Source organism: Oncorhynchus kisutch, linkage group LG11 (assembly GCF_002021735.2).
Source record: "Oncorhynchus kisutch isolate 150728-3 linkage group LG11, Okis_V2, whole genome shotgun sequence".
NCBI lineage: Eukaryota > Metazoa > Chordata > Actinopteri > Salmoniformes > Salmonidae > Oncorhynchus > Oncorhynchus kisutch.
This window is the reverse complement of record NC_034184.2, coordinates 31,964,908-31,988,444: the sequence shown is the minus strand read 5'-3', so window position 1 is coordinate 31,988,444 and position 23,537 is coordinate 31,964,908. Positions and strand designations below refer to the sequence as shown.

Sequence of the window (23,537 nt, the reverse complement as noted above, 5' to 3'; positions counted from 1 at the left end):
GGGCCGCCCCCAGGTGGTAAGAGTAGGCAACAACACATTTGCCACGCTGATTCTTAACACTGGGGCCCCTCAGGGGTGTGTCCCCTCCTGTATTCCCTGTTCACCCATGACTGCGTGGTCAAACATGACTCCAACACCATCGTTAATTTTGCAGACGACAGAACAGTGGTAGGCCTGATCACCGACAACGACGAGACGGCCTATAGGGAGGAGGTCAGAGAACTGGCAATGTGGTGCCAGTACAACAACCTCTCCCTCATTATGATCAAGACAAAGGAGCTAATCGTGGAATACATGAAAAGGCGGACCGAACAGGCCCCCATTAACATTGACGGAGCTGTAGTGGAGCGGGTCGAGAGTTTCAAGTTCCTTGGTGTCCACATCACCAACGAACTATCATGGTCCAAACATACCAAGACAGTCGTGAAGAGGGCACGACAAAACCTTTTCCCCCTCAGGAGACTGAAAAGATTTGACATGGGTCCCCAGATCCTCAAAAGGTTCTACAGCTGCACCATAGAGAGCATCCTGACCGGTTGCATCACCGCCTGGTATGGAAACTGCTCGGCATCTGACCGTAAGGTGCTACAGAGGGTAGTACGAACGGCCCAGTACATGACTGGGGTCAAGCTTCTTGCCATCCAGGACCTATATAATAGGCAGTGTCAGAGGAATACTCAAAAAATTGTCTGACTATTTTTGTACACTGCTGCTACTCGCTGTTTGTTTGTTACCTATGCATAGCCACTACATGTACAGATTACGTCAACTAGCCTGTGCCCCTGTACATAGCCTAGTTATTCTCATTGTTACTTTTTATTATGACTTTTTATTTTAGCCTACTTGGTAAATATTTTCTTCTTCTTGAACTGCACTGTTGGTTAAGGGCTTGTAAGTAAGCATTTCAGGGTAAAGTCTACACTTGTTGTATTCAGTGCATGTGGCAAATAAAGTTTGATTTGATTGAACAACAGGCACACCGGTTCTTGCTATATGGAATCCTTGGGACGTCCCAACTCTGACGTTATCAAGGGGCCAGGGGTTTATTGTTAAAGTAAAGGTAGGTATTAAGGTTCGTGTTTAGGGTAGGGACGCCCCAATGATATCGTATAGCAATAACCCAGGCACAACTCGAATATAAAGTGTTTTTTCTCAAAGTTGCTGCGATGTCAGTAAAATCGTAACAACTTAACCATTACGGAACTTATATTCGATCAAATAAGACTCACGTAGCACATAAGACATTGCATTTTTTGTTGACCAAATTCGACCTTCTAATTGACCTCCATACAAAAACTCTGCTTGGTGGGGAAAAAAAGCCACCTTGCTGCAGGATACATATTTAAGTTTCCATCTCGCTTCGCCCCTTCCGCTCTGTTTAAACTTTAAAACCATCATATCCTGCTTCGAATTGGCCTCCTCCCGATTGGCGCTTTTGAAAGACACCCAGCGACGTGATTGCTTGGTTTTGAAAGCTAGCATGCCCGCGGCCAATTCGAAAAGAGTGTACCCAGCAGTAGTACTCTAGCTAGCTGACTGTAATAGAGCCACACTCATTTTCCATTCAACAGTCGCGATACACAACGACATGGCACAACCGGTATAAAAGTTTTACATTTTTAGCAACGTGTATTCTTTGTTTGATCGATTGTATTGTAGCAGTTGTCATGAAATTTAAAATGTAACTAGCTAGCATTGAGGGAAACATTCGCTAGCTAGCTATCACATGCACAGCTTTTGAAAACGAGGATATTGGAAATTATTACTAACAAGGCGTCACATTAAATATCACAAAGTAATGTTATACTGTTTTGTTATCGAGTAATGATACTACTATAATGTTCATTGTTGGCTGGCTACCGAAGTTAGGTAGGTAACGTTAGTTGACTATCTATTTTCTTAACGCGGATGTCATGCTTTTTTTCTCTAGCACTTGTTAGATTGCGGGAGGTTTCTTAACTAACTCTAGCTACTGTAGTTACCTCCAACAAACAAAGTTGGCTATTTTGACCTATCGTTCATTTTAAGTTGCATGAATGGCTTTCGTAACCTAGACTGTTTATTTTTTTCAGGGAACAATGGATGATTACGTGAAAATAGAGAAAATCGGAGAAGGTATGTTATTTCCTCAACTTTGATTTGTTCCCCCCCAAACTTGCTATCTATCTAGACTAATATGTATATAATTTTGAACCTGCTATATTTAGCTTGCTAGATTTGTGTGCATGTCATTAGATTTTCTTTATATTTTCTTCCAACCTGTTAATCAAATCTAATTTGTCACATACTTCGTAAACTAACAGTGAAATGCTTATTTATTGGCCCCTCCCAACAATGCAGAGATAAAAAAAAAATATATATATATAACGGGTAACGATAACTTGGCTATATACACGGGGTACCAATACCAAGTTGATGTGCAGGGATACAAGGTAATTGAGGTAGATATGTACACATAGGTAGGGGTTAGTGATTAGGCAACAGGATAGCTAACAGCAGCATATGTGATGAGTCAAGAGTCAGTACGGGGGTACAGCGGTATAAGGCACTGCATCTTAGTGCAAGCGGTGTCACTACACACCCTGGTTTGAATCCAGGCTGTATCGCATCCGGCCGTGATTGGGAGTCCCATAGGGCGGCGCACAATTGGCCCAGCATCGTTCGGGGTAGGCTGTCAATGTAAATAAGAATTTGTTCTTAACTGACTTGCCGAGTTAAATAAAGGTATAAAAAAAAAGTTTAACTTCAGGGTCCTGTTGATTCCAGACTTGGTGTAGCGTTACCATTTGCCGCTATACATTATTCATCAGGGTGGCTATCCAACATAGTAAAGCATGATTGTTGCTGTGATTTCCAGGTACCTATGGGGTTGTCTACAAAGGCAGACACAAGTCGACAGGCCAGGTAGTGGCCATGAAGAAGATCCGACTGGAGAGTGAGGAGGAGGGAGTGCCAAGCACAGCTGTCAGAGAGATCTCTCTGCTCAAAGAGCTAGCGCACCCTAATGTTGTACGGTATGTAGTGTGTTTGTGTCTGTGGGGTTCCTAAAGAGTTTACAGTAGCCAGGCAGCAAGAAAGTTGATGTGATGTCTTAACAGTTCAAAGCTCAGACACAGCATCATTCTAAATAGGCTCTGAGCAAGTCTTGCAATTGCCATATCATATTAGCTGTCTAGTGTCTACATAAACAAATAACATGTATTTTGTCTCCAAACAGCCTTCTAGATGTGCTGATGCAGGAGTCCAGACTGTACCTCATCTTTGAGTTCCTTTCCATGGACCTGAAGAAATACCTAGACTCTATCCCCTCGGGCCAGTACATGGACCCCATGCTTGTGAAGGTATCGACCCCACTGAGGGCGGGGCAGTCATGATGCACATAGCTTGTTTGTATTTATTTTTTTCACTTTCTGCTCTTAGTATACCAACTTAGTGTTTTTAGTCCAAGTTGTATTGGACTGTAAACAGTGTTTCTTGCCAGTAGGTGAATTTTAACCCTCTGCTACTATCTCCCCCATCCAGAGCTATCTGTACCAGATCTTGGAGGGCATCCTGTTCTGCCACTGTAGAAGGGTCCTCCACAGAGACCTGAAGCCCCAGAACCTGCTGATTGACAACAAGGGAGTGATCAAGCTGGCAGACTTTGGGTTGGCCAGGGCCTTCGGGGTGCCAGTCCGGGTATATACCCACGAGGTAAGCCAGAAGACCACATAGTTAATTTCCAAAGAGCATTAGCAGATACACATGTAAAGTAATGCTATCATAAGGTGTGTGTGTACACATACATTTTAATGGCATCATTAACTGTGTCTTTGTGTCCAGGTTGTGACACTGTGGTACAGGGCTCCTGAGGTTCTGCTGGGTGCCGCACGGTACTCCACCCCTGTGGATGTCTGGAGTATCGGGACCATCTTTGCGGAGTTGGCCACAAAGAAACCACTTTTCCATGGAGACTCAGAGATTGACCAGCTCTTCAGGATCTTCAGGTATAAACTGAGTGTACAAAACATTTAGAACACCTTTCTAATGTTGAGTTACACCAGGTGACATCAATAAGGGATCATAGCTTTCACCTGGATTCACCTGGTCAGTATGTCATGGAAAGAGCAGGTGTTCCTAATGTTCTGTACACTCAGCATATTTGCATGTGAATATACACATCTGTAATATAACAAATCCTACTGCTACCAACATCTAGGTTGGTTAATCAATACATTTGAATGTCTACAACAAAAACACTAACAATGTAGCTATTTGATGCTAGATTAGGACATTTGATTGAGCTGTGGTGGGCAATGAGCCATCCAGAATTGACAGGCAGACAAATTGAGTGATTAACAGTCAACACTGAGATAATTGCTCCATGTTGGGCATACTGTATGACATTTTATGATCTCCTTGAATTAAGTATTTATCAAGCATGGTTTCTTTCTTTTCCAGGGCCCTTGGTACTCCCAACAATGACATCTGGCCAGAGGTAGAATCTCTGCCTGACTATAAGAACACGTTCCCCAAGTGGAAGTCAGGGAATCTGTCCTCCATGGTGAAAAACCTAGATAAGAATGGCATTGATCTGCTCACTGTAAGACAATTTCCCTGTTCTCCTAATATTTATTCAGATTGATTATGAAACATTGTTACTGTAGAAGCCTGGTGCACACCTGTCTTTTTCAAGGGGCTGGTTGTGTTTTTGGTAGTATTATTGATATTGAAGTGACCTATTGTTCTGTCAGCCCAGCAGTAGTCTTTAGGATACAAATGAAAGTGACCATGTCCCACCTTCTGTAGAATGTGTCGCTTCATAATTTCCTATCGTCCTCATTTGTAGAAAACGCTGATCTATGACCCACCCAAGAGGATCTCTGCTAGACAGGCTATGAGCCATCCATACTTTGACGACCTGGATAAAACCACTCTACCTGCCAGCACGGTCACGATGTAAATGTCACATGGCTCTACTCAAAAGGACCTGAAAAAGAGTACAATTATGGATGTGTATTGAATTTGTTAATTTGATTTTTTTTGTATCTTTGTTCTTTCTTTGTTTGTCCTTTTTCTATCTAATATGAATAACTATTCTGTAAATAACTTTTATGTAAAAAACAAAGTTTGGATCTAAAGTGACAGTATATTTTCAATAAATTGCACTTTTGCAGAACTGATACTTCTAAATTGTTTTGTTTTATACTGTTAATCTGTCACTGTGTTTCTGCATTCCTGCCTTCAGTTTGATGCTTTCAAGTGTATATTTCAGTTTTTAGCAAGTCATACCTTATCAGGGTTTAACACAAGGATCAACTATATTCAACTGCGGGACAGTTTATTTTTCTGGTTGGGGATAGCGGGGAGCTGGAACTTAATTACAAATAATTGGTAGACTGCAAGGCTGATTTCAGTGACAATTTCGCTGTTTAAACAGGTATTGTTTAGCTAATCAAATTAAAACATTACTTCAAACTACTTTTGGGTACCTTGTTAACATTACAACATGAAATCCATGTCTTAAACGTTGCCAGGTTTCAGAAATGGCAAAGAACCTGTAATCTGCTTGACGCATTAGTTACTTACCTTACAGATCACGAAGTTAGCTAATTTCCACTCCATACCTTGGCAAATCTGTTTGATTTATACACAGGCTTGTCTGCCTGTCATGTTTTTATTTTAACCTTATCTACACTGAAATAATATAATTTTAGTAGTCTGCTATGATTTCTTTCTATCTCATAGCTCATTAGTACACCTTGTGGTTGAATATATGTATTGTAAATTCTAGGATACAATGAATAATGTGGAACAAATAAATACCATCAAAGGATAACCTATAATGAACACCTTGTGAAACAGCTGTGAAAACTAACCTGGCAATAATTAAGATTTTAAAACTAACTTGATATTTTTTGGTACAGTTGTGTCATTTTCAGATTATATATTTTTTTGTACACTCACATGGCAATAATGGACTAAAATACTGAATTCTGGTGTGTGGAATATTGAGGCGCTTGCTGTGTGGTTGGGAGGTTCTGCCTGTCACTTGTTTTCAACAGACAGCCAGTCTCGGAAGGGGAACTTGAAGTAGGATCCTGCAAAGTCCAGGCACTGCTGCTTTCTTTGATCTGAGTGTTTGCAATGCTAGTGTTTTTAGTTAATCTGTGTATCTCACATTGTGTGCCCAGTATGATAGAGCAAGAACGCTTTCTTAGCAGATAATGACAACATGACAATAACAGTAGCTGCAGGTGATGTAATGAAAAGTTGGAGTGTTGGTAATGAAGGACATCAGGTGGATCCACGTCTGGGTGTTGGGCAGAACACCCTAGGCCCTGGAGAACAGGAGCAGAGTTAAAGGGAACAGGGTAGGAGATGTAAACAAGCAGGTTATACTTTACTGTGAGACAATTTGATGGATTAGTGCAGAGTTATAAATGGGAGATATGTATTTTTCAACACTTTTGGAAGGTATAGCCTAATGCAAGCTGGTCCGACTCAGAGCACAGAGAATCAGACCGATCCGAACTCAGTGGTTCTGGTGGATGGGATTATTCCTGGGGGGCTTGGACAGTCAATGGTCCTAAAGTCATGTGGAGAGGTAAATTGAAGAGATACATTTTCATGCTTTCTCAAATATCAACCAAAGCTTAAAATACTTTGTCTATTGGGCTTCGCATCAGTGCTTTCAGTGGTCGACCATCTGACTGCTTCAACTGGAAAAGATTGTTGGCCTCTGTCATATCTTCTCCTGCTCCTCCCCTCCGGCATACGACGTCGCCAGAATACTAACCACCGGTCCTGGGATTCACCATTACGCACACCTGGTATTCAATATTACGTGCTCCTGTTAATCACTATGATTCACACCTGGACTCCATTACCTTCATGATTTCCTCCCCTTTAAATGTCACTCCCCTATGTTTTTTATCAGTTGGTATTGTTTTTGTTTACTGGCGTGTAGCCTTATGGAATTGACTTGTTGCTGATTTTGTTGTTTTATTAACTGCTGCACCTGCTTCCCGACTCACAGCTCCGTTATTACAGAATACCAACTCAAACTATGGAAGCAGCAGAAAAGTCGGAACTCTCTCAGACGGTCAACGAACAAGGGTACCTTCTACGTCAACACCATGACCAGCTGGCTGAACTGGGGACGGCCATGGAAGAGGTTCTCTGTAGTTTGCAGTGTCAAGCAGCCCAGTATCGGAGGATACTCTAGAGCCAGTCTACCCAACGAGCCAGCGCAACGGCCGATTCCGCGATGCCCATCCCTCCCGGATAAAAACTACATTACACCATCCAAATGCGGTGGCTTCCTCCTTCAGTGCTCCCTCTATTTTTCACACCAGAAGGGAGCCCCCACGACGAGAGGTCTAAGATTGCCTCGGTTATTTCTCTAATGATCAGGGCGGGCATTGGAATGGGCTACGGCCATCTGGGAGAAAGGACAGGAGGAGCTAGAGTCTTATGAGCGGTTCATGGCTCTGTTTTTTTTTAATGTAATTTGATCATTCCGCGGAGAGGGAGGTGAGCATCTGCTACAGCAGGGGAATCAGACTGCTGCTGAGTATGCGCTCATCGTCGGCATTCTCATTGCTTCTCTTCCTACTTTGGCGAGTACTCGGGATCAGAGCCTGAACCCCATGGAGGTAGGGGTCACATGCTTTTCCACAGCAGAACGATGCAGACGGATACAGCTGGGGCTCTGTCTGTATTGTGGGCAAGAAGGGCACAAGCTCCAGCAGTGTACGGTACTTCAGGATCCACTAGAGCAGAGGGATGGTCACGTGATGTTCCATCCCTTGGACCAGGAGTGAGTATTCCAGATTCAGCTCTTCCTGCTAGACTTTTCGGTGTCATCACTCTGGCTGACTGTCCCTCATGTACTGTACAGCTTTAGTGGATTCCGGCTCCGCAGGGAACTTTATGGCTCAGACCCTTGCCTCCTCCCACAACATTACCATCTAGCCACTCTCCTCTCCTTTTAGGGTTCAACGACTCCTCTGTCGGCCATTGGAATCTGGAATAATTAAAAACATCACTCAACCACTCACCCTCACCGTGGAGTCCAATCATCAGTAGAGCATCTTCATCACAAGTGCACCAGGTCACAATCATCCTCGGCCTCCCTTGGCCCAACACCATAACCCTATCATCTCATGGTTGTGGATGAAAATCAGACTGGTCACCTGAATGCTGGAAGACCTGCTTCCCTGTTCCACGTCGTTTGGGAGTCCTATGGTTGCCCTTCCGCCCAACATCCGAGGAATACCAGGACCTTAAGGAGGTATTCTCTAAGACCCACGCTAGTTGTTTCCCTCCTAATCGCCCCTGGGACTGTGCAATCAACAACCTGTTTTCCGGTGCTACACCTCTGCACAGGCGCATCTATACTCTGTCTGTGACTGAGACCCAGGCCATGGAGGATTACATTCAAGAGGCGCTCCAACAGGGTTTCATCCGGACTTCCACGTCCCCTGTGTCGGCTGGTTTCTTCTTCGTGGCCAAAAAGGCGGGAGGATTACGGTACCCTCTCCCGTTGGTGCCGTCAACCATAGAGCAGCTCCGCAGTGCTCAGTTCTTCACCAAACTGGACCTGCGGAGTGCCTACAATCTGATCCGCATCCGGGAGGGGGATGAGTGGAAGACAGCATTCAGCACGGTGTTTGGTCACTACCAGTATTTGGTTATGCCCTTTGGCTTAGCCAATGCTCCGTAAGTTTTCCAGGCATTCGGCAATGAGGTGTTCAGGGACATGCTTGAACGGCAGGTGATTGTATGCATCGATGACATCCTGATCTTCTCGACCAACCTGAAAGACCACACCACCCACGTTTGCACTGTCCTGGAATGCTGCTTGGTTAATCACCTGTTCATCGAGGTAGAGAAGTGCCAATTCCACCAGAAGGCTGTATCCTTCCTGGGTTACCAAATCAGCCCACAGGGAGTGAGGATGGAGGACAAGGTAGATGCGGTAAGGTCATGGCCAGTCCCAAACCCCATCAAGGGGTTACAATGGTTTCTGGTGTTTGCCAACTTCTACCGCCGCTTCATCAGGAGCTTCAGCGCGCTGTCGCTGCCCCTATCACCTCCCTCAAGGGTGGACCTCGTAGGGGGGGTGTGGTCTCCAGCAACCGACGAGGCATTTTGTTTTCAAGCAGTATTTCACCTCCGCCTCCTTGCTATAACACCCAGATCCCACGCTACCTTTTGTGGTTGAGGTAGACGCGTCTGAGGTGGGCGTGGGGGCAGTTTTAAAACAAAGACAGGATAACCCATTGTAATTGTATCCTTGTCCTTTTTCTCCATGAAATCCATGAAATTGCGACATTGGCGATCGGGAGCTGGTGGTGAAATTGGCATTGGAGGAATGGAGACACTGGCTGGAGGGCGCCAAGGAACCATTCGTTATCCTCACCGGCCATCGGAATCTAGAGTACATAAGGACAGCGAGGAGACTGAATCTGCAACAAGCCAAGTGGGCATTTTTCTTCACCAGGTTCAACTTCATGCTGACCTATCGCCCAGATTCTGAGAACATCAAGGTTGATGCTCTGTCCCATATCTATGATTAGGGAGAGGTTCCTGTCCAGAGGGAACCCATAATCCCATCTGAGTCGTGGGTCCAGTGGTTTGGGATGATTGGCTGCTGACCTGGGAACACAGTTGTCGTCGCTGGACATCCAGGTATTTCTCGCACCATCTACTCCATCGCTGAGAAGTACTGGTGGCCCACCTTGGTGCAGAATGTCACTCGGTATGTCAACGCCTGTTACAGATGTGCTCAAACCAAGTCCCCCCCCCTCTCTTCATGGTCTCCCCACTGCTCTCCAGGTCGCCGAGGCACTCTTCCAGCATTATTGCCTTCCGGAGGACATCGTCTCCAACCGTTCACCCAGTTCACATCACAAGGTTGGAGGGCCTTGGAGAAGCTCGGGGTCACGGTCAGCCTCACTTCCGGATATCAGCCTAACAGGCAGGTGGAGAGGGTGAACCAGGGGCTGGTGAGGTTCCTGAAGATTTACTGTCAGGATCGGCAGGGTGAGTGTGCACGATTCCTTCCCTGGGCAGAGTACACCCAGAACTCCCTACATCACTACTCCACTGGGTTGACCCCCTTCCAGTGTTTTTGGTTTCCAGCCGGCACTGTCACATCTGCTTCTCCCCTCTGGCGTACGATGTCACCAGAATACTAACCACCGGTCCTGGGATTCATCATTACGCACACCTGTTAATCATGATTCCCACCTGGACTTCATTATCTTCCACTTTAGGTCACTCCCTTATGTTTTTTTCATCAGTTGGTATTCTTGTTTACTGGCATGTGGCCTTATGGAATTGTCATTACTGGTTTTGTTTTATTAAACGTTTCACCTGACTCACAGCGCCATTATTACAACATCCACTGAGGGACGACAAAGAGAAATATCAGTGTTAGGGAAACTAAAACTAGCTTCATGTTATATTGTATGAAAATAGATATTTGCGATTTGTTATTCACCTTAACAGATGGTGAACCCAGATAGGAGCGACAGCAGTGAGGTGTCCCAGGTCTCGCCTTCCAAACTAAGTAATTATCCCGGATGTCGTGGCACTTGGTCCCCTTCTTGATTCTGCTCCGGTAGCTCTCCTACGCCTTGTTAATGTTCAGTCTCCCCTTGATAAGAGGAATAAACGCTATTATATTACAAATGAATTTCTTACATCTCTTGGCAGGTCAGGAAAGAAATTAACAGCGGACAATCATTTTGACCTGTTCAAAAACCTCCATCGTTCTCCGTACCTTCCTGAAGGTGGTCCTCGACGGCGTTCTGATCTGGTTAGACAACTTCCACCACATCGGGTGGGGTTTCAGTAGTCAAAGTACGTTATACAAAAATATGGAACAGTAAGTCATGTAATTCACATTATAGCAGTGCTATAGCCTAAGTTCCTTCTCTTTCCTTTCAGGACCACATTGTTAATGTCAGTACTCCCTGGACATGATTCTCCATTATCTGAACAGTGAATGTGGACATCTTCTTCCATTCAACTCCCCTTAACCTGACCACCCGCCTCAATCTTGTTCTGAACTGACATTTTGTGGTGGTAGCTATCAGCCTTGAGCCAGCACCTAAGATTTCTTATTACATTCATGGTCTGTCGATTCTCTACCACCCTACCCCTATTCTTCAATTATTGTGGAAACTTACAACTGCATCTTGTAAGTGCATTCTCACTACGCTATGAGTGGATGGTTTCTTATCCACTTATTGTACATCCTTTCAGGTTGTGAATAATTCAGTAGATTGGGGAAATAAAATTTGATTTGAAAGGTATTTTCTGAGAACAAAGGAGGCCGTAATGAACTCTTAATGATCCTCAACCCAGAATTATTTAGTCAAACGGCTTCAATGGATTTCAGGAAGTTTGCGTTATTGGTAGTTTGCCTGACAATAGCTTACTCCATCAGCCAAGCAATGAAGAAGTGGGCCTTAATCTGTTTAAAGCTGACTGATGAAACCGAATCACTTTGAGTAAGTCCTTAAAACCTCTCAAGGATCCGCCCCTTTAAAATGTTCGCTTAAAATTACATACCCAACTCTAACTGCCTGTAGCTCAAGACCTGAAGCAAGGATATGCATATTCTTGATACCATTTGAAAGAACACAGAAGTTTGTGGGAATGTGAAATTAATGTAGGAGAATATAACACAGATCTGGTAAAAGATGATACAAAGAAAAGTGTTTTTTGTACCATCTTTGAAATGCAAGAGAAAGGCATTATGTATTATTCCAGCCCAGGCGCAATTTAGATTTTGGCCACTAGATGGCAGCAGTGTATGTGCAAAGTTTTAGGCTGATCCAATGAACCATTGCATTTCTGTTAAATTTTGGATCAAGGTTGCCCAAATGTGCCTAATTGGTTTATTAGTAACTATTCAAGTTCACAACTGTGCACTCTCAAACGATAGCAAGGTATTCTTTCACTGTCATCGCTACTGTAAATTGGACAGTGCAGCTAGATTAACAAGAATTTAAGCTTTTTGCCAATATCAAATCAAATTTTATTTGTCACATACACATGGTTAGCAGATGTTAATGCGAGTGTAGCGAAATGCTTCAGATGTCTGTCCTGGGAAATGTTGTTATAACCTCATGCTAATCGCGTTAGCTCAACTGTCCCGCGGTGGACCCAACAATCCTGTAGAGATTAAAGGGATCATTTGGAATTTTGGTAAAGAAGCCCTTTATCTACCCAGAGTCAGATGAACTCGTGGATACCATTTTTATGTATCTGCATTTAGCTTGAAGGAAGTTGCTACCAAGCATTAGCGCAATTGCTAACTAGCTCAAGGGAAGTTGCCAAAATTCCAAACTATCCCTTTAAGATGCAATCTAGCTTTTACATTATTTGAGTCAGTAGTTAGTGTTGTTCACGAGCCAAAAGTGATCCCTGTTTTTTGTTAACTTCATCCAATAGTATATTACCATGTCATCCATTTCATGTGATATGTTACGATTTTTGCAATTTGTAGGATACATATTTTTCAATTTACATATGTTATGAATCCAATTCGTAAAATGTTATGAATATGGATCCCGGAGTGCATCTTTAAGTGTTGCATCTTGAGATCCTAGTAGTTGGTGTAGGAAGTGGTGATAAGCACACAAATCAGCTCAGCTGTTTGTTTTGCAACTTGGCTACGATAGCGCTGGTTTGTCTCGTTAGCCAAATTCTAAACATATCCCTTATTGGGTGAGTCTTTTCTGGCCACAGTCATGCTACAAAGAGATCTTGATAAAGTAGGTGGGGCTGTGGGGGAGGCTTTCTGCAGTTAAAATGTCTACAACAGAAATCTTAAGGTTTACCTTCATAGATGTGACATCCATAATGCTGTCTATGATTATGGCTGTCCCACTCATATACCCTCAAACCCACCATGAAAGTCTTGGCATCTGCATGTAAAAATCATCAAATCTGTAATTCACCCTAAAGAATATGAGCCTCGGCATTCGAACAGATCTCCATAGCCGGTGTCGAGGAGAGTTAAGTTCACTGCAGATATGAAAATTTTAATTAAATGTAGACCCATCAGCCAGATTGAGGAAACTATAAGATGCTACAGGTCCACCCCGCTAGGATTATATACACCAGCTGAGGGCTGTTCTCCCCGGGAGGAATACAGAACACACAGCTCAACTAGTCAATGGGCCGATTCTACGCCAGAGGGAGTGGAATTTTTTTGGGGTATCTCATTGTTCTGGTAATTCTCACATAGCAAAAATTGGGAGACAGGATGTTTAAATGGGTTTTACATTAGAATCACAAACAATTTATTATGAAAGTGGCCATTTAAGGCCTATATAGTGCATTCGGAAAGTTTTCAGACTGGTTGACTTTTTCCAAATTTTGTTACATTACAGCCTTATTCTAAAATGTATAAAATTCCCTCATCAATCTACACACAATACCCCATAATGACAAATCAAAAACAGATTTTTAGAGATGTTTGCAAATTTATTAAAAAGTACAAATGAAATAACATTTACATAAGTATTCAGAATCTTTACTTTGCTACAAGCTTGGCACACCTGTATTTGGGGAGTATCTCCCATTCTTTTCTGCAGATCCTCTCAAGCTGTCAGGTTGCATGGAGAGCGTCGCTGCAAGCTATTTTCAGATCTCTCCTGTAACGGCTCTCGTTGGGAGAAGGAGACCAAGGCGCAGCGGGGTAGGAGTACATCGTATTTTTATTGATGACACCATGCAAAATAACAAAGAAAAAAAACGAAAGCACACAGTTCTGTCAGACAGAAACAAGAGCCCACAAAAACCCAAAAGTAAAATGACAACTTATATATGATCCCCAATCAGAGACAACAATAGACACCTGCTTCTGATTGGGAAACACACACGTCCAAAAACAAAGAAACCGAAAACATAGACTTTCCCACCTGAGTCACACCCTGACCTAACCAAACATAGAGAATAATAAGGATCTCTAAGGTCAGGGCGTGACATCTCCAGAGATGTTCGATTAGGTTCAAGTCCGGGCTCTGGCTGGGACACTCAAGGACATTGAGACTTGTCCCGAAGCCACTCCTGCGTTGTCTTGGCTGTGTGCTTAGGGTCATTGTCCTGTTGGAAGGTGAACCTTCACCCCAGTCTGAGGTCCTGAGCACTCTGGAGTAGGTTTTCATCAAGGATCTCTCTGTATATTGCTCCGTTCATCTTTTCCTAAATCCTGACTAGTCTCCCAGTCCCTGCTGCCGAACAACATCCCCAAAGCATGATGCTGACACCACCTTGCTTCACCGTAGGGATGGTGCCAGGTTTCGTCCAGACGTAACGCTTGGCCCTCAGGCCAAAGATTGTCTGGTCTGATGAAACCAATATTGAAATATTTTTTTCTCATGGTCTGAGAGTCCTGTGGGTGCCTTTTGGCAAACTCCAAGCAGGCTGTCATGTGCCTTTTACTGAGGAGTGGCTTCCGTCTGGTCATTCTACCATAAAGGCCTGTTTGGTGCTGCAGAGATGGTTCTCCTTCTAAAAGGTTCTCCCCTTTCCACAGAGGAACAGTGACCATCAGGTTTTTGGTCACCTCCCTGACCAATGCCCTTCTCCCCCAATTGCTGAGTTTGGCCAGGCAGTCAGCTCTAGGAAGAGTTGGTGGTTCCAAACTTCTTCCATTTAAGATTGATGGGAGGACACTGTGACACAGTCCTGTCTTGACGCTCTACAAACAATTATTTTGACCTCATGGCTTGGTTTTTGGTCTGACATGCACTGTAAACTGTGGGACCTTATATAGACAGTTGTGTGCATTTCCACATCATGTCCTTTCAATTGAATTTACCACAATTAAAGGAACATCAAGTTGTAAATTAGAAACATCTCAAGGGTGATCAATGGAAACAGTATGCACCTGAGCTCAATTTTGAGTCTCATAGCAAAGCATCTGAATACTTATGTAAATAAGGGATTTCTGTTTTTGATTTTTAATAAATTAGCAAAAAAATGTTTTGCTACGTCACTATGGGGTATTTATTTAGATTGAAGAGGTAAAAAATGTATCTAATCCATTTTAGAATAAGGCTGTAACGTAAAGTGGAAAACAAGAAGGGTCTGAATACTTTCCGAATTCACTGCACATGCCTCCTGTATGATCTGTGAACTGTACATAATACAGACAAGATATTCATGTCATTATACTTCTTGTAGTATGCTCTAAAATAATTGTGTGCACGAAAACTTGATATCAGATAGCGTTTCACTGGTGAACTCCAAGATGTCAGCTGCAGTGCCAACGAAGATTAGCAGGAGCTGGAAAAGTTTGTCCCACATGACCCCGCTCCACAGTGGGAGGAGCCACTTCCCTATGATGAGAGGGATAAGCAGGACCTGATGGAGGGCCAGGATCCAGTCGATGAGACAAACCGTGGACGAGTTGGTAAAGAGCCTTGAATGTCAAGAGAGTGAACAGAAGGTCAAACCACAGATAATAAGCACTCAAAAATGTGCTAGAGTAAAAGGCTCAGGGTAGGATAGGACAAGGAAAGAGTCCCCTAATTACCCCTGAGAGCTATGTCACTGTGATTGAAATAACCTTATACACTGAGTATACAAAACATTAAGAACACCTGCTCTTTCCATGTGTTCGAATACCCATACTAACATACTGTATACTACATACTTAATGAGTATATACTACATACTATACACTATTAGATTATTTTAGTATACTTTAAACGAATGGTATCCTTTCAGTTGAGCGTACTAGCACTTCGCCTGTCTACCGGAAGTTGATGCTGTTGCTATGCAACCTCTTGCTAGCTTGTAAGCATAACAAATTACTAGCTAGACATTTTACGACTTTGGGTGTGTTCTTAAAATCAATCTGGAGAGCCAGAGTGCAATCTGGTCATTCTGAAATTCAGAGTGTTGTCAGTTTGTACATTCTGAGCATTTAGTTCTTGGAGCGTTCAGAGCGCGCACTGGACGCTCTGGCCAAGAAGTAGGGTTGACCCGAGCGTTCTGGCCTCACAACAATGGTCACGCACCCAAGCTAACTGACTAATGTTGGCTAGCTTGCTAGCTACTTCCAGACACAAATGAGAGACCACCTCACTCTGACCATTTTACTCGCCCTAGCAGAGCTGGTTAGGCAGTTTTCATGTTATCAGAGCATTGGTGACTGTAACTGTGCTGCTGGCAACAATTTAATTACACTTTTTTGCCAACATTTAATGACACCGGCCATATTCAACGGGTGTTGAGCGTTCGAAAATTCATCAGTTATTCTGCGTGCAAGACTTCTCTGAAATCGGAGTAGATAGACAGGGCGAATTTTCAAAAACACCCGAATGTCCATTGAGAATGCACAACGTCTATACCACTTAGCTAAGCTAAGAATGACAGGAATAATCAAGTCAATAAACATTGGGTAGTTAGTTAGATAGCATATAGTTAATATACTGGCAAGTTTGATGTATTAGTAGCCAATGAATGTTAGGTAGCTAGCTAACATACCAGTGCATACTACAGTAATGATATGCTATGTGTTTTGTAAGATTAGCGTAGCTAACAAATTGTCAGCCAACATAACGTGTAAGGTAACTTATTTGAAAAGTCATTACCTTATTACATGGCTCAACATTGTCTTAGCATTTGTCATAATTAGAAAGCAATGCATTTGTATCCACTCTTGTTGGACTTCGGCTGCATATTTTCTGCCATTTTCTTCAAATCTGAAAACGATGTGAAGCCATCCCCATTTTCTGAAGAATTGCATTATGGACCCTAGTGTCCACTGCTTGTATACTTCGTATTTTGGCGAATGTAGTACGACATCCAGGAACTGCTGGCATATTAACTATATCCATACTATGACCAATAAGAATACTATATACTCAATTTACGTCACAAATAGTATGGTTAGTGCGGTTAGTATGAGTATTCGAACACAGCTATAGTTTTCACCTGGTCAGTCTATGATCCCTTATTGATGTCACTTGTTAAATTCACTTGAATCAGTGTAGATGAAGAGGAGGAGATAGGTTAAATAAGGAATTTTAAGCCTTGAGACAATTGAAACATGGATTATGTATATGTGTCATTCAGAGGGTGAATGGGCAAGACAAATATTTAAGTGCCTTTGAATGGGGTATGGTAGTAGGTGCCAGGCACACCGTTTCCCGTGTGTATCAAGAATGTTCCAACACCCAAAGGACATATAGCCAGCTTGACACAACTGTGAGAAGCATTGGAGTCAACATGGGCCAGCATCCCTGTGGAACACTTTCGACGCCTTGTAGAGTCCATGCCCCGACGAATTGAGACTGTTCTGGGGGCAAAAGGGGATGTTCTTAATGTTTGGTATACTACGTGTATGTTAATAATGGAAAGTACTTAGATGTGACCCTGTTGTTGACGGTGAATTTGTGAATACATGAACATCTGTGTAGATAGGCCATGTGAATTTATCGTGTCTCCTGAATGTTAATTTATGGATTAAGGGTCAAGGGTCCTAGTTACAGTAGATTTAAGAAAAGTTAAAGGTAGAATAGTCTAGAAACTAAAACTAGTTCCAGTTTAAATAAGTTTGAACAGTTAAATTCCCCAGTTTTGTTCAGAGAAATCATGCTTCCCACATTTTCCCATGAGTTAATTTTCCTACACTGAAATTAGATGAGAGAAGTTGTAAGTAAATGTTTCATAACCTTCGTGCATGCATTGAACATGGAGCTGTACGACTTCTCTCCATCTCTGTTTTCTGTACCTGAGGGCCACTAGATTTGTTTTCCTGATGATGTAGTTCCAAAATCCAGATGGAAGGAATTATAATGATCAGGAAATGCAAGATGGCTGGCGAGAACCTCGGGTTGAAGTAGAAAATGTACTTTCTTTATTATTGTGACAACTCTTTATTCCATTCACATGCATTTGAAAGATGCATGCAACTATCCAAAGTTATCCACAAATTATGGTCCAATCACTGTGAATATATATATTTGTAAATCTTAAGCCCACAGAATAGCAATCAAACACAAAGGATAGAGCAGTGGTAAAAAATACAAAATAAATATGTAATTACAAAAATAAAAGAGGATTTTAAGCCCAAATAGCAGCCAGAAAACACTGATTTAAATGGAACCAACACATATCAGGATAAATCCAATTCTAACCACTTTTTTATCTTTATGATTTTTTCAGAATGTTTGACAAAACAATCACATGTTATTTTGGAAGCACTTGTCATTCTTCATTCTATGGGTACCGCCCTATCCCACCCTCACTTTTTAATAAATAATACAAAAATAAAGAAAACTGTGGATTTTTGTCCATCCTCCTCTGATTCCGAAAATACAGTATTATTTGCATAGTCACGGCATGCTTTGTGTAAGAGCTATTGAAGATTTAAAGCCTGAGTAGACTTTTTCCACCAGATTTTTGGGGGCTAAAGAGTTGTGAATTTTTGTCCATCCTCCCCTGATTCAGAATATATAATTTTCATAGTAATAGCACGCTTTGTGTAAGAGCTATTGGAGATTAAAGCCGGAATAAATGTTTTTCTTCAAAATGTTAACAACAAAAATGTTTTAAAAGCTTTGGATTTTAGTCCATCCTCCCGATTCACAATATATAATTTTCATAGTCATGGCATGCTTTGTGTAAGAGCTATTTAAACAATTCTTACGGCTTTAAATATTATCTTCAACATGTCTACAAAAAATGAGCAGTGGATTTTTGTCCATCCTCTCCTGATTCAGAATGTCTCATTTTCATAATCATGGCACACTTTGTGTAAGAGCTATTAAAGATTTAAAGCCTTAATATTTTGTTTCTTTGTTTACTGTTACAGGTTTTGGTTTTTCCATTATGTTTTGAGGTTGGACTTTTAGCACTTTAGCACGTACAGTTGGGCGCACCGATTTGGAGTTACCTTGTTAGTCAGCATGCGTTACACCTGTGCTGGTTGCCATCTCGTTATTGGGAAGGTGTTTCACCTGTGCTGGCCCAGGTGTTATTTAAGAGTGGCTGGTCCAGTACTCCAGTTGTCTTGGGAGATGTGGAACGTCAACACCTGTAGTTGGCGTGCCCTACTTGAGTTCTAGAAAAAATATTCCTTTGTCTGATCTTCCCTGTTGTTGTTTTGCACAAATTTTTAATTTAGTTTGACTCTTCTAGGACAAAATTTAGTGTCTTTTAGGTTCCAGTTGTTGTTGCTAGTCAACTTTCAGTGGACACCCCCATGAGTATCTGTCAGGACCCCTCCTAAACTCCCATCTGTTTAATTTTGGTTGTTGTATCAGTGATTATTTTTTAGTTCTCCCTTCTGTTTGATCAACATCATTGGTTTTCTTGTTGGGGAATGTAACAAAATGGGGGGGCTTATGTGGGACATTGTTTCCCATGAGTATGGTACTCACGCTAGTCACCTACTTTGAAGCTCTGCTGTGCCCAGATATCTGAGTGTTCAAATTACACTTTTGTAGTAGAGTTTCTGTCACTGACATCCACCTTGAGGGGTTATATGATTGGTGGAGTCATTTTGAAAGTTACATAAACACACAGGCTAATAAAATACAAATAAAGACATGGACTTTAAGTTGGAAGCATTTGTGGAAAACCATACATGGGAGATGCTAGATGAATGCACATAGGTGACTCTGCTCATCGCAAAGCATTATGACATCAAAGTGGCATCTGGCGATCCAAAAGCAGTAGCCAGAGTTGATCGGTACTATTTTGGTGGAAGAGGAAATCCTCTCGTTGAGTGAGGCTGATGAAAAGGGCACTGCAGGTAGTAGAGAACATCCCGTAGACGTGCAAATAAGGGAGTTAAAACTGAAGGCAAAGTTGGTGCAACAAAAATTTGAGCTTGAACAACAGAAATTAGAGTTGGAGCATAGGGAAGATAAGATGAATGTGCAGCCCAACAAGAATGAGAACGTGCAGCCAGACTAAAACAAGAAGAACGCGTGCATGCCATTCGATTAATAGAAATTGATCTGCAAGCGCTCCGAATCCTGATCGGAACAGCCGGCTTGTACACCCTTTTAACAACAACGAGGAGGATGTACATTTCACTCTGTTTGAGTGGATTGCCACATCCCTAAAATGGCAGTGAGATATTTGGTCACTGCTCCTCATGTGTTCTTATGGGAAAAGCTCAAAGTGTACACCGCTTTATTGCTTGACCAGAGTTCAGACTAGGACACTGTTAAAGCTGCTATCTTTCAGGTTTACAAGTTGGTCGAAGAGACAAACAGACAACAGTTCCGTAAATGATGAAAGACAGAATCACAAAACCCCACCTGTTTCGTTTTGGTTGTTGTCAGTGACTCTGTTAGTTCCTCCTTCTGTTTGAGCGACATTAATTGATTTTCTTGCTGTGGAACATTACATTATTTAAAACATTTTGAAGGCGTGGGTTTTTGTCCATCCTCCCCTGATTCAGAATATATCATTTCCATAGTCATGGCATGCTTTGTGTAAGAGCTATTGAAGATTGAAAGCCAGAAGACAACAGTATTAATCAAAATGTTAAACAAAAAGACGTGGAGATCACCGAATATCCAATGTAAAACCAATTTTACAGTTAAAATAAACGTAATTTTCTTCTTATTTGTTGTCTGTTATGTCTTTAGGATTAAAATATTTGGATTGCCTGCACATGACAAATTATAGACGGTATGTTAAAATAACGTAGGCTATTCTAGAATAAATGAACAGAATCTTACCATTTATAATCCTTTTCCGTTCTTATTTTCAAAGTTAGGATCATTTCGAGGACGAGGGGTAGAAAGAGGATTGTAAGAAACCAGTATTGTCATCTTTAAGCAATCTCCAAACTCTGACTGAGATCAGAATAAACAGTAACCTACTAACAATCGCACATGAACATTTGACAAATGCCATGACGCTTAATGGTAAAAATTCGACATCTTAAGTGTCCCGTTATCCCTGAAAATTCAAGCTCCAGTCGACCGTCGACAATGAATAACTTACTCTACCACACACGGTCGTAACTAAAATAGTATTTTAAACCTAACCGTAACCACACTGCTAACCTTATGCCTAACACTAACTTTAAATTAAGACTAAAAAGCTTATTTTCGTTTTAATGAATAGTGGTGTTGTGACTGTGGTAACTAGTGTGAACTCCCGCTCGGAGCCACCAAAGCTTACACTCCTCCCCAATTGGGGTCTCGTTTTTGACTGATGGGAGTTGCATGACAATAGTGATTTTCCAATGCAGCCAAGAGTAGATAAGGCTACATTTGCGCACACAACTAAAAGGCTATTTATTTATTGTATCACATTTGATTAACGTCAAGGGATTTAAATGTGCAACTTTGTACTGAAGAGGGCAGCACTGCAGTGCTTAACATGGTATATGCTTCTGTTAGGCAATACGTTATTCGATTATGATTGATGGATATAATCAGGCTATACACAGGCTCAAAGGCAGATGGTATTCACTGGAACTGTTCATCAGATGTTAAAAATTAGCATACAATAGCCTAGGCCTCATCAAAGTGACCATGTGTGCTTCATGAAATTCCTTTGCTGTAAACTGTCACATTTATGGACAAAGGGAAGAGAGGGAATTGAGAAAGACCTAACATAACACATCTATTTGTACCAAATTGAGTAGATTTGCAGTATGGGTCTCTTAAGAAATGGTTAGCATTATATTCAATATCTATTTCACTGACACAATCCACAATGAAATAGAGATATGATCTACTTAGACTGTTATATAAAGGAAAAAACATAGGCCTACTAATAGTATTTTTCTCTGCTCTCCTGACAGGTATCTTTCTCCATTCATAAAAGAGTAATAAAGGCCTAGGGAGGGAAACTAAATCAGAGGGTGCTGCAGCACCCTCAGTACCCCTACTTCCTGCAGCTATGGTTGCACAGACTTTTGATTCAAATCAACAGCTTGCAATAATTCTTTATGAAGTTATGAGTCATGAAGTCCCTTTGGTCCTTTGCATTAATTAGATTTATTCATGCATGCATATACTGTATACAGATTACATATTAAAACCACTTCTAACACAAAAAATATGCCCTTGGTTAGATGTTTTCCTCCAATAACAAAAAATAGCTCAACTCTAAACCCACTTTGACATTTGAAGCTATATTTGAATTACATGTATAAATGGATATTTCTGACTGTGATTACAATTTGATGTGTACAAACACAAATTCAATATCAGTAGAGTGCCACAAGACATGATTCACTCCTTTCAATTCAGCCAGGGATGGTAAGGCACACAGGATTGTGCAATGTTCTCTATGCCTATTTGGCTGCAGAGCTGATTCTATACGGATCAGAAAATATAAACGCAACAATTATTATTTTCTTTACTTAGTAACTGTTCATATAATGAAATCAGTCAATTTCAATAAATTCCTTCGGCCATAATCTATGGATTTCACATGACTGCCAATCCAAATGAGTTTTTCCCCACAAGGGCTTTATTACAGACAGAAATACTCCTCAGTTTCACCAGCTGTCTGGGTGTCTGGTCTCAGACAATCCCGCAGGTGCAGAAGCCAGATGTGGAGGTCCTGGGATGCTGTGGTTACACATGGTCTGCTGTTGTGAGGCCAGTTGGACGTACTGCCAAATTCTCTAAAACAACAATGGAGGTGGCTTATGGTAGAGAAATGAACATTCAATTCTCTGGCAACAGCTCTGGTGGATATTCCTGCAGTCAGCATGCCAAATGCATGCTCCTTCAAAACTAGATACATCTGTGGCATTGTGTTGTGTGACAAAACAGCACATTTTAGTAGCATTTTATTGTCCCCAGCACAAGATGCACCTGTGTAATGATCATGCTGTTTAATCAGCTTCTTGATATGCCACAACTGTCAGGTGGATGGATTATTTTGGCAAAGAAGAAATGCTCACTAACAGGGATGTAAGCAAATGTCACACCCTGACCTTAGAGAGCCTTTTTATGTCTCTATTTTGGTTTGGTCAGGGTGTGATTTGGGTGGGCATTCTATGTTCCATTTTCTATGTTTTTGTATTTCTTTGTTTTGGCCGTTTATGGTTCTCAATCAGGGACAAGCTGTCTATCGTTGTCTCTGATTGGGAACCATACTTAGGCAGACCTTTTTCCCACCTGTGTTTGTGGGTAGTTAACTTTGTTTGAGGCATTGTGCCCTGTAAGCTTCACGGTTGTTTTCTTGTTTGTTGTAATTTTTATAGTAAAAGGAAAATGTACGCTCACGCTTTTATGTCAAATGTACGCTTTTATTTCACCTTTATTTAACCAGGTAGGCTAGTTGAGAACAAGTTCTCATTTGCAACTGCGACCTGGCCAAGATAAAGCATAGCAGTGTGAACAGACAACACAGAGTTACACATGGAGTAAACAATTAACAAGTCAATAACACAGTAGAAAAAAAAGGGGAGTCTATATACATTGTGTGCAAAAGGCATGAGGAGGTAGGCGAATAATTACAATTTTGCAGATTAACACTGGAGTGATAAATGATCAGATGGTCATGTACAGGTAGAGATATTGGTGTGCAAAAGA

At 41.8% G+C, this 23,537-nt stretch overlaps 1 protein-coding gene and 1 pseudogene across 2 annotated transcripts; one reads left to right on the top strand and one right to left on the bottom strand.

Moving 5' to 3' along the window:
• The first annotated feature begins 1,374 nt into the window (after window positions 1–1,374).
• Window positions 1,375–5,164, top strand: LOC109899760 (cyclin-dependent kinase 1). 2 transcript variants are annotated; one of them, XM_020495269.2, is made up of 8 exons: window positions 1,375–1,600; window positions 2,073–2,115; window positions 2,858–3,014; window positions 3,218–3,341; window positions 3,523–3,693; window positions 3,823–3,986; window positions 4,441–4,582; window positions 4,829–5,164. In XM_020495269.2, exons 1-8 carry the CDS (start codon window positions 1,589–1,591, stop codon window positions 4,940–4,942), a joined length of 927 nt encoding a protein of 308 aa, XP_020350858.1. In that variant the 5' UTR covers window positions 1,375–1,588; the 3' UTR covers window positions 4,943–5,164. The 2 variants fall into 2 exon arrangements, with proteins under 2 accessions (XP_020350858.1, XP_020350860.1); XM_020495271.2 differs by having other exon boundaries at window positions 1,401–1,869.
• Window positions 5,165–14,917: 9,753 nt separating this feature from the next.
• LOC109898874 (transmembrane protein 26-like) lies at window positions 14,918–20,910 on the bottom strand (annotated as a pseudogene).
• Window positions 20,911–23,537: the final 2,627 nt, after the last annotated feature.

What these genes read in the sequence shown, in the direction of transcription:
- LOC109899760 (XM_020495269.2), top strand. An exon ending in TGGACCCCATGCTTGTGAAG is followed by an intron (nt 3,342 to 3,522) that starts GTATCGACCCCA and finishes TCCCCCATCCAG; the next exon opens with AGCTATCTGTACCAGATCTT. An exon ending in ATGGCATTGATCTGCTCACT is followed by an intron (nt 4,583 to 4,828) that starts GTAAGACAATTT and finishes CCTCATTTGTAG; the next exon opens with AAAACGCTGATCTATGACCC.